This window comes from Anser anser (genome assembly GCF_964211835.1).
Source record: "Anser anser genome assembly, chromosome: 11".
Lineage (NCBI taxonomy): Eukaryota > Metazoa > Chordata > Aves > Anseriformes > Anatidae > Anser > Anser anser.
This window is the reverse complement of record NC_139732.1, coordinates 6,620,159-6,632,269: the sequence shown is the minus strand read 5'-3', so window position 1 is coordinate 6,632,269 and position 12,111 is coordinate 6,620,159. Positions and strand designations below refer to the sequence as shown.

Here is a 12,111-nt window from a genome sequence, read left to right as displayed (position 1 = left end):
CCTCTGCCCCATGCACACCAGATCAGCTGTCTCCCACAGTCGCTGTGGAGCCCATCGGATTGCCAAGGTGTATCTGATGGCAACGTTGGCACCTGAGCCCTGCCTCCCGGATAAGTCACTGCAGCAGAGGCAGGGGAGCAGGACATGCAGACACAGCTAGCTGTAACCCCCACCTGGGGTGGCAAGATGGGTTTGCCAGACCAACCCAGGCAGGGGGCAGCCAGCGCAGAGCTGTGCACCAGCCCCCATTGCTATGTGCTCAGGACCATCACTACCCAACCTGAACGAGACAAACAGCTCACTTGGATATGCCTACACAGTGCTCCTCCTCTGAATCACAAGGCTGACAGCCTGAGCGAAACGTCAATGGCCCAGACTGATTTGGCAAGTTCTGATTGCTCAGGCCCAGAACTTTCAAGTCTCATGCAAAGAGCATGAGCCTCACATCACTGGCACCCATCTCTTGCCCCTGCCTCAGTCCTTCTACAGGGTAACTTCCCTCAGGCTTCACACACTGGTGCGAGCAACCAGCCTGCTGCCAAAGCTCTGCCTCGACAGTGATGCTGTGCTCACCTTTGGGCTGTGGAAGGCACACTCTTCCCTTTGATGAGATCTCCTAAGCTGTTTCCTTTGCCTTTTGATTCTCCTGCTTCTCACATGCACCATGCAGAGAAGCAACCCGAGAGACATCTAGACCTAGGTTTTCAACAGCTACTCCCCCAGGAGACATTTTGCCTCCTAGCAAAATAGTTCATGATTGCCCTGGAGCTGAGAAGGAATGAATACTCTTATTGTTAATTGATCCTTTTTTTAATGACAACTCAAAAACAGCATTAGCTTCTCTATGAAAGCAGAAAAAAATGCTAGTCTTAGGTACAAGGAAAAACTATGGAAAACTCTAACATGCATATAATATTATTCTAAAAGCTTTCCATGTGTAAGGTGTTCACTAAATGTCAACTTTTTGCTTCTGAGATACTTGTTTACTTCTCTTTTCATTTCCTTGGTTTTCTACTGAAATATTTTCTATACTTTACACAAAATTAATATTAACATTTGGCTTTCTTCAGCCACCATAAAGAACAGAGACCACTTGTAAGCTAGGAGTTTTGTTATGTACTATACTATGAAACCCTCTCTCCATAACGTTGTAAGGGACAGAAGAACAGGCACAGATGCAGGAAATGCAGGCTCTGTTCTCAGCTCTTCCATTGTGTCCTTGAACTTGTATGCATTCAGGAACAACAACTTTCCAGCACTTGGGAATCATCTGAATATAGAGATCAATGTGCAACTATTACTTAGAGCAGGTGGGATCTTCCCACTCTGACACAGGGGTTTAATAACCAGAACAAAATCCTCAGACTGTAGACAAAGTGCACCATCTACCAAAAGCTATTAGGCAACACCAGTAGGAGCTGGTGGGCTGCCACCTAAAGAGAGCGATTCCCTATGCACAAGGAACAAGCCCAGCACGGGCAGCAGAGCACATCCCCTCCACATGGCAGCAGCTGGCTACAAGGGGGAGGGCTGGCCCTCCGAGGTGGCAGAAGAGCCCACCTTTCACTGCCGATCTGTGGTCTGCTTGCCAGCATGGACGGGAGCTGTGACACACCGTAAAGGTCCGTTTGGGAACACCTGGAGACCACTGACTCATTGTGCACAGGCTACAGACAGCCATTGGATGGCAACAGCCTTTCATCACTACTGACCTGGCTGCACTTGAAACAGCAGCTCTAGAAGTAAAAGCTTCTGATCCAAATACCAACCCCCCTCAACTGGAACAGCTAATGTTAAGAAACACTTGCACAATTTAAAAAAAAAATAAAAAATTAAGTGCCTTATGCCATAAGATTTTCCTCCCACTCATGGCAAACAGCCTACCTGCTTTTATAATTTCCTGGATCTGTGTATGACCACAGGAAAACTTCTGCTAATCCTACCAGTCTCATGTTCTTTGGTGACTTTTGTTCTAACTGCCAAACTAAGCAGTTTTCTTTTGGCACTTTCCACTGCTCCTTCCCCCCCCATGTTCCTTGGTACTCCTTCCAACTCACGGTAAGCAGCTTATCAGCTTCCAGCCTAGGCAGGGACGAGCTGCGTGTCAGACACTGGTGGCTGATGCCAGTGGGGCATCCTCAAGCTGAGGGTATTTATTAGAGTTGTTTCACTTTGCTTTGAGGAAAGGGTACAGCAGAAACCTCTTGGCAGCTGAAAAAAGTACAGCCAGCAAGCAGATGATCACCAGTCTCAGGTGATCACGTAGCATATACTTATGTACAGCAAAGCTATGGTAAGTGAGAAGGATTAGCAACAAGTCATTAAAATGCAGAATTCACATAGAGCCACCACAGGCTGACCACAAAAGCACTTTTAATGTAGAATTATTTGCCCTGTTTGCAGTATCAGTGATGAATAGGTGTTTGGTTTAAGAAACGACAGAAAAGGGAAAGCCTATATCAATAGTACTAGGCGAGTAATAACAACAGTGCTCAGAGAAAGCAACTTTGCCTGTTTGCAAGATGCGATCTATGTGCTTTCTATAAATATGCTGATGTTTCATGCAAATAATATATAGGAAATTATTTCATTTATTTTCCAAAGCATAAATAACCATTATAACTGAAGACATTAACTAGAAAGGTACGTGAAGTTTGACGAAACTGCTTTTTGTTACACATTCAGACCCCAGCCTAGCAGACCACATGAAGGTGTTGCTAACAAAGACTATTTCAATAGTTAGCAATATGAAGATATTACTAACAACAGACTAACAAAGCGCGGTAAAAAGTGTCTTGCACGCACATAGCATTTTCACGATACACATTTCAGAGAGTTAGCTAAGACTAGTTAAATTGTTTAAGTTTTCCTTTGCTGATGAACTTATAAACAATTTGGGCCCAAGTACCATACCTTGCCGCCCTTCCTCTGAGTTGATAACCCAACAGGCAGTCTTCCAATTACCAGTTTTAGAAACAGTCAGTCATATCTGCTCGGCCACAGATTCCCCGGGTGCCGGTCAGAGGGAGAAGAGACAGATGAAAGACTGACTGGACATACGAGTGACATATTTTGAGAAACACTTAGTAATACTAAGAATATAATTAATTATTATTCTGCTTTGCTAAATACAGCATGCCTCACTTGAGGGTTTAGAAATTCTGTAATGTCTTGTAAATGTGTGAAAAGTGCTCCAAGTAGCTCTTTTACAGATATCCAAGACAGATTTTTTTCAGCAACAACATGTGCTTTGAACTCTGCTGGAGGGCTCTCTAATATTTATGGGCAAAAAGATGACCTGAATAATTTTGTCCTTTCTGGTACCAGAAGGGGGAATGTTTTTTATCTACAGCATGGAAGGCTGACAGCAGTTCGGATGTCTGTTTTAGGAAAAATATCAAAAAATGGGTTTATTGATTCAAGTCAAGTTCTGCCACTGCTTTCAGCAGGACCCTTGGATATCATGTTCACATAACGCACCAGGAAGGCTTGGATCATCTCCAGTCTTCTGTCAAGAGAATAATAATCAAGACATCACACGCTAGACTGACAAACGAAACAGGGCACAGATTGCTATCAGCAGAAGAGGCAGCTTGTCTGACAGGTAAAGGACTAGATTGATCTCACAGAGGTGCAAGATTTCTAGTTAGTAGAAACACTTAAGTCATCCTTTTCAGAACAGTGACATGAGAAATCATATTATCACATAACTAATTGGGGTGATGAGTTAGGTGTCTCGTGAGCTTAAGGACTTTACCTTCAACTCCAAAAGGCAGCTGACGTGGACTGATAGCTATCTCCCATCGGACTCCAGAGAACTTGTATTGCCAGAAGTAGGAAATTGCCTCTTTACTGCAACCAGTCTGTGTCAGAGCAGGATTTTCCTGCTACAGGTTTAGATGTCACAGGCAGGTAAAATCAGTCTGCCTTGAAAAGTTTCTAAATGTTCAAGTAAAAAGACTGAGGAAATCCCAGTTCACTTCATAAAGACATGGAATGGTCAAATAATAAAACTCTCCTGGTCTACACGCTTTAGCTGTGACAATTTCCCCCAAATTAAGAGGAAAACAGGTGAAAATCATTCTAGAAAAAAAAAACAACAACAACAAAAAACACACAAAAAAAAAACAAGAACAGGTCTCTTGAATGATTCATTAAAAACCTTGTTTGTACCTTGAAGAGAAGAGAGACAACTTGGATGGCATGGCTGAACACACCAGTAGCATGTAACTTTCTGAGCCACCTGTGCAATTCCATGACGGAAGAGCGACTTGCTATTTGATGCCACATTCAATTCCTGCCTGCCATTTTGGCTTCCCTGCTGAGATAAAATGGAAAAATATCTTCCAATGTCTGTGCTAGTTTTTTGACTACTTCCAGAATCATCTCCAGTCAATTCAGTTCTGCCAAACTACTACTATTCTAACTAGTTACAAGGAAGGGAAAGTTCACACTCTTTTATCCTAGATATGAAGAGTGATGAAGTTCATGCTTCCTGTGCAGACACTGCTGGACAAGAAAATTTGTATGTTTGAGCATAAGAAGTATGTACACAGCCACGGCAGACTACACATCACATGTACTCCAAGTTTGGCAAGTGGAAGTCTCTGAAACAAAGAGGGAAAGCACTGCTGAACTTGGAATAAAAGCTGCAAATGAATCCTCTATTAAAATTTTATCCGATTGAATTAGTTTTGAATTACTAGTGATAGAGAAAGAAGGGCAACAAAGACTGTAAAATAAGAAGAGACTAAGGTTTCCCTTGGTTTCTTTTCTGTCAAGGAGAATCACCAGCCATGTAAGAAAAATCTAAAAATTGCCAATTACAGTGACTTGCCCAAGAGCAAAATCAAAGGCAGGTGCTGAGTATAATAGACAATACCGGTCAAACTGTTTCTTTCTGCACAGCACTCAGTAAACAGAGTCGCCGCTATTGAGTTCTAACCTCTTGTCATGCAGCAACATTGAGTCAACAATCCGCTCTCATGGCTTAATGCTTTTGATGTTTACTTTGTTCTTTCTATAGTTCAAAAGAATGCACTAATGCACCAGTCCTCTTACCAAATACAATCTTAATCCCAGAATCCCGAGCCTTTTGCTGTTGGCCAGTTAAGTCTGTTAAAACGAAAGGATTTGATCAAGCTTTACATAACAACACAGAAGTTAAATCCAGCAAAGAGAGTTCTTTTTATCTGTACTGCTCAGACGGCTAAGAGATGAAAAAAAGAGAAAAAAAAAAAAGGTAATGAACTTGGCTATGTAAAACAAAATAAGGAATTCAATTATTTCTCTTATTGCCACTTTGTCTTTTCAGTGAGAGCCTTCTAAAGAGCTCAGATTTATTCTCCAATAAGGTCTCTGAGTGTGAAGGCTATAACTCTTCCCTAACCCAAAAGAACTGTGACACCTGCTGTGCTTTTTTCTTTTTCTTTTCCTTTTTTTTTTTCCAAATCTTAGTAATGTTTCTTTTTTTTCCATCAAGCATTTTCCTGATTAAAAAAAAAAAAAAAGAAAGAAAGAAAGAAAGAAAAAGAAAAAAAAAACACAAAAACAAAACATTAAGCATTGTAGGTCAAAGTACCATGAGAGAAGAGGAGAACAATTTTGTACTTGGGAAACAGATGGGCAGCTCTGAGGAAAAGTAAGACCTAAATCATTTCAAGTAATTAATGCTATATATAATACTTCTAAGTCAAGATATTTTTTTTCCCCTAGTTTTTTCCATCCGTACTGTGTATTCATAAAGGTAGAACATAGGCCAGTAATTAGATGCTTGCCTGGTACTCGGTAGAGGTGTGTTCAAGTCTTTATCGTCACTCATGTCCTATGTCAGCTCAGCCCAATTAACCATTTCTCATTGTGTCATAGCTCCTGGTCTCTGAAACCGGTAACCAAAGCTTCTGGCTGATACATAAGTGTATACACATGAAACAAATGTGTTACACCCATACCTATGTAAAGACTGCAAGGTAAAAAAATAAGGACAAAGTTATTTTAGATGGAAAGATTAATATCCTTTCTAGAATATTAATTGCATTTTCACACTAAGCATTTCTATCCAGAAAAGAGTTATGAGAGTGGTCATCTTGCATTTTAGCTGCACAGAATTAAAACTGTACACTAACAAAAGTCTCAAATCAAGTTGCAGATTCACTAGGATGCAACTTTTTGCCAATATCACAATTTTATACTAACACTATCATTCAAGAATATTACACCAGTACTAAGTACAAAGTTACACAAAAAGGGCGAAAGCATCCTACTTCAACACAAGCTTCCAGTATCATCTGCTAATCAGAAGCAGCTTTTCAATTCAAGAGGTCATTCTGGGAAGTGGCTACGGCTGCCTGGCATGGAAAGCGCAGCCTGGAGATAGGAGAGCAGCAGGGATGAGGACCAAGCAGCGTTTGCCTGAGTGCAGGGTGGGAACAGTTACCTGCCTCCCAGCTGGGCAGATGCTACAAAATAGTTCTTCCCCAGTGGCAGCACGCAAAGAAAGGACCACCTGCTGATATCTAACTTGTCTTCACTACCCAGCTACTTCATAAGAAACAAGACAGATCAGGAGTAATAATGTAAAACTGTCCTTGCCATTTAGCTGGAAAGCCTAAAAGTAAGTCTAATAAAAACAACACAGCTGCTGAATAGTTAGAAAATATTAGGTATTGTAGATTCTGTTTTCTATGCAAGACAATTCTTCACAACAAAGTAAAAAATAATTAGAGGCAAGTAAAAGGAAGAAATGAGACACAGAAAAATGAAATTATTTACCATACTGGCATTTAATATCCTGTGCTAAGTATAATATTGGAAATTTAAAACCACGCTTTACTACAGTTATACCCTATTATGAGGGGAGGGGAAAACTGTGAAGTTAATACTGAAACACTTATAACAAACAGACTCCACTGTGGCAATTATTTCATGTTGTTGTTTTTAACACTAGCCTACAAGAACCTGCTCAAATTGAACTCCTATGTTACTGGCACGTACTGGGGAACCTTCTTTGTAAAGCAGATGTGATAGAAACACGGGCTCCAAGAAACATAGTCTGTTAACTTACTTTACAGGTAAGGAATTGGAAGAGAGACATTCTTAACATGAAGAGTCCTTCACAGTCTATTCCAGCATCCTGCCTGCACCTCAAAATTCACATTCTGAAGTCACATATGGGTTTCATCTGGTGTGCACAACATACTCTAAGCACATGCATACAAACACTTACTGATGCTAAGTACTGTGGCTGCAATGCAGGTGATGCAGGCACAATTCACTCACTTCACTGAAACCCATTTTTCTGTTCAATGTGAAAAGTCATTTTTGCAATGGCTCATGCTTAAAATGAGTTTTCTTCCAGCAGCTCTTTGGGCTTTTCCAGCTCAGTCTCAGCAGGTCCCAGGCAATGAGATTACACCACTATTACATCAAAAGTGCTGCTATTCTGCAGCCTTTTTTGATCACTGATAACAGATTCAGCAGTGGTAGAACAATTGTTTGAGATTTCTGTGCTACAAATCAATTGGCAGTCCTTGAATGGAATTTGATAGCAGAATCCATTATATTATGGATAAAGATGTTCCAAGAAATACTCATTTACACTTACTAGAAGAAAGCAAGAAGCAACTAATGACGCAGGCTGACCTCTCAAAGAAGAAAAGATGGAGAAGGTGTTATTAGCTTAGCTAGTATATAATAAAAATAGTAAAATAACAAAAATAAAGTCAGAGTTACAGACATCATATTTTTAGGCATTAGAAAAGCATTTGTGGTAACCACGTTCCCACCAACACAATTTCACTCATATATAAGCAACAAATGAGTACAAGGTTATCAATGAAAAAAGCTACATCACTGCCATGATTTGAACTTAAATTCACAATTGGATTTTGCCAATACACAAAAGGAGAGAACCCTACCCAACACTCAAACTTTGTAAGCATACTCAGCACAGCAAACTCTTCCCTCAAGCACTGAACAATCTGCTGCTGGTAAAAATTATGCACACAGAGTCTTCCTGACCTCTCCAAGCACTACCTCTGTCCCCCTCTACTTGAAGCATTTATGGTCTAAAAAATTTAAAAAGAAAACCAATATAAAGTTGGTGTGAATTTTGTTACAACCCTTGTCATCTTTTAGTCTCTACCACCAGGAACAAACAACTGGATTATAAAAAAGACAGCACTTTCCAAGTAATGCTTGACATGGTTTGATGCTCTAAATGAGTTAAGCATATTGTTTCCACTAGCCTGTAACATAAATCTAGCACGCAGCCTGTACAACTACTTGTTATGCTAGAGAGTTTCCCAAAGAGTTTCTGAAGACTCATTTCCTCATTTGTTGAAAAGAATGACCAACAATGTACCCAAATTAGTTTTATCCATTCGTCAATCCCCACTTGTGCAGCTGAAGCTCAAGGGGCCTTGGCTATGTCCTCTGGCACGCGTAACACGGGGTCCTTATTGAAGGTCCCAGAAGGCCCTGCCCACAACAGTGATCCCATCTCCATTGCAAGAGAGGCCTTAGCACAGAGGAAGATATTAGATGAACCTTGGAAACAAAAAATTACATGAAGCAATGATGATTCCATTCATATTCAAGCGAAAGATACTGTGTAGAAGTCTCCCATCTTTTAGAAATTAATGCAGGACTTTCCAAGTCTGGCTTGTGTATCACAGAAGGGTGTGTGACATAGCACAAAACCCAGTGCTAACATTTCCAATGATTATATTTACTGCTTCTACTGGAGACAGCACTATTTACCACTGCTTCCACTGCCAATGGAAGTAGCTGGACAAAAGGTTTGAGCCTATTAATGAATACATTTGGGTTCTGTAATACAACGCGATGACTTTTTGATTCTAGGAGCACGGTCATAGGAGATACAGAAATAATACCCTAATCCCATTTTATCAGTTCTGCCAGGCAAATGACATATCAGTATAGCAAGAGCTGCACTGTCATGTATACATTCCTACATTGATTTGCTCACTGACTTATTCCAATATCCCTTAACATTAACCAAGAAATTTTGTTCCTTAAATACCTTCTAGATGAAAGTGCTCATCACCAATAGCGTCTCTGTAGCCTTCCCCAGATAAATCCTGTTAAAAAGAGAGAGAGAGAGAGAGAGAGAGAGAGAGAGAATAAAAGTTAATGACAAATATACTATACACGAAGTATTAAGGCATTAAGAAGATATATAGATATATATATATATCATCAGGATTAAATAAAAACATTAACAGGAGCACAAAAGCTGTTTTCCAGGAAAGAAGTTAATCACATTATTAGTGGTAGTTAATGCATCTGACGCTATTTTAGAATGGTCTGGACATACTTTAGAACAAAAATTTAATGGAGATTAACAGATTGTACTGGGCAATAGAAAAAAGTGTTCATATTCAAATCCTTTTTACAAAATAGATTATAATATTTAGCATTTCAACATTCTGTCAATCAAGCTAGATAAAAAAAAACTGTGAACGGAAACGATAAAGGAGAAATAAGCCCTTCACTACCCACAGAGGAATGTTATCACTTGGTTCCACCAACAAACAGAAAACTTTCATATGCCAGAGGTCACCCAAGAAAAGCAGATACCAGACTCTGAAGAGCTGCCTGATCCTTCAGTCCTGAAATTAATGAAATTTTGTCAGCCCCAGTATGTCTGGAGCAACACAGAAGCAGAGGCCATAGATATGCAGATGATCTTATCTCAGCCCCCCAAAAAAGTTCTCTAATGGTGCTGAAGTAGTAATAAAGGGCATCAGTACAATTTGGAGCTAATCCCACTTATAAAGAGCCTGAAGAGCATTTTTAGTCTCCTATTAGCAACAGATCTTTCCAGCTCCATCCCTCTGCCCCAGCTAAGCCATAAGCAATCACAGCTAACCTCGCATTTTGCCTTCTTCCATTAATTCCGAGCACTCCAAGCATTACCGTAACATCACCAATCTTACATTATAGTCACGCTCCTTAGATTTCCACAGACACACACTGACACTGATAAATATTTATGGTAATAAAAAAGAATATGGTCCTAAGAAGTTGACGCGCTACATTCATAGCCATTTTAACTTCACCTACAAAAATATATCATGAATACAAGGCAGCATTCTCAGCATTAACCTGGGGCTGCGAGTAGACAATAGGAAGCTTTTTGCTTGAGGTAAAAATAAGAGAAAAACCTGTGAAAATGAATATCTGGTTGTACTCATTTGCTTTATTTTTAAGCAATTTTATCATGATGAATACAGTTCATCTCTTTTTCCTGAAGAAGCTGACAGAGGTTCTTTTCTAACTTCCACATGCCTAAATGTTATTCTTTGAGATTAGTTATCAGAAAGTAACTAAGCCACAAAAGCATATCTCAGGAATTCTTCGGTATCAATTTCTGCAGCGGCATTTTAAAAATCAGATTCCACAAATACTACTGGTTAGCTAGCCCAGAGACCCTGAGAACATTGTTCTCTTCATGAGCAGATACCCTGATATAAAGTTGGAACTCTTGGGCCAAAAGGCACTGAGAAATGCTGTCAACCTGCTCCAAAATGCTGGGATTTTGCACAGCACGATGCCGCTATAAAAGCTGTCAGTCTGGATTTAGCTTTACAAATCACAAAAACTTTGTTTCTTTGAGTTCTTGTTCCAGCAGAAAAGCTCCCTTTTGAACAACTGCTGATTAATATCAAACACTGACTTTAATATACGGAAGAAACGGACATAGTGAACGAAAAGAAGCCATGAATTGTTGGCGTAACTTATATTTCTGCAGGAAGATGGCCTTTCCAGGGCCTTGCAAAAGTTGGTATACTTTCATTTGATAAAATTCCCCCATGTCATCATTTTCCAGGAAGCTGAGAGCACACCTGGCTGCTCTCACAGATAATGAGGTACCTAGAAGTGACTACCTGGCATATACAGCCCTTCAGCTCTGTCCCACAATGCCATGTATTTAATAGCTGCTTTTTACTGAAATCAGAATTCTTGCTCCTTCCCCTTTCTGCCCTCTTGGAAAAGCATTTCTGATTTTCTGACCAGTGACTATGCAATGAGTAGGTATGAGCTTAATTGTGATGTTCCTGTGAGGAGAATACTATCTAGTTGGTAGCCTTCATCTCTTAATATTTTAAGAAAGCAAGCAGTGTGTCCAGGTAGCAAATGTTGCCCCTTGAAATAGTCATTAATCTCAGCCTCTCCAAAACCACAAGTCATTATTTTTTTATGATTTTTCAAAAGATGTCACTTAAAATTTAGCATACATTTCTTGATGTAAAATGCACCATCATGTAACTCAATGGAAAGGAGAGAAGCATAGACCAGCAGAGCGAAGCATTGATATTCTATAAACCAGCTTCTTTAGTTTCTCATTGTTAATCATTACATGGTTCTTAAGTAAATATATTTTATATTCTAGTCTAGTTTCACTCCTTTTCTAGCTCCTAGTTATTTAAGTTGAAGTAGTAACTTAATGCAAGGAAATTTCTAATAAGTATTTTCCCCTTAAACCATATTATTATAAATCACCATGTTCTAGAAAGTGTTTTTATGATGTTGTACCATAATATTACTGTTAAATGGCACAAATTGACAACCCATCCTGACACTGATGAGGGTATCATTTGAACATTTTGGTGACATATTTAAGCAGAATTCCTCAGCTCCCATTCAAATGTGTTCAGTGAGAGTAAGACTGTGACATGTGCTGTCTTTGAGAGACAGATGTGTATCTGAGAAAGGGGTGAGCAACTCTTAAGATTTTACAGGAAGGAAAAAAAAGAGAAACTGTATCATTGATCATATTATCAATCACTCTTCTTTTATAGGGGAAAAAAGAAAAAAAAGTAACCCAGGAGAGTTTCTAAGACACATCACAACCTAGATAACTACCAAAATGCACCTGCTTGAGAAAAGGGTTCAGGGTAGTTTATGCAAGCTCATGCTCAACAATAAAGTACAGAAGCTAAGCCAGTATCAGGGAAAACAATTTTGACTGCAGTTGGTACTGCAGGAGGATTATTCTCCCAGTTACCTGTAAAAACTGCCTTAATGCGAACAAATAGCGCACCTACGCCCAGCTAGTCCAACTCAGAAAACAGACTGGAGCAAGAA

At 39.7% G+C, this 12,111-nt stretch overlaps 1 protein-coding gene across 5 annotated transcripts in view; it reads right to left on the bottom strand.

Annotated features, from left to right (window-relative positions):
- The window catches only part of NKD1 (NKD inhibitor of WNT signaling pathway 1), a 293,721-nt gene that overhangs the window by 35,013 nt on the left and 246,597 nt on the right, over nucleotides 1-12,111 (bottom strand). For all 5 annotated transcript variants that reach the window (XM_083794852.1, XM_083794853.1, XM_083794854.1 and 2 more), the window contains one exon: nucleotides 9,044-9,101. In XM_083794852.1, coding sequence (XP_083650978.1) covers nucleotides 9,044-9,101 — 58 coding nt within the window. The remainder of the gene's footprint in view (nucleotides 1-9,043; nucleotides 9,102-12,111) is intronic.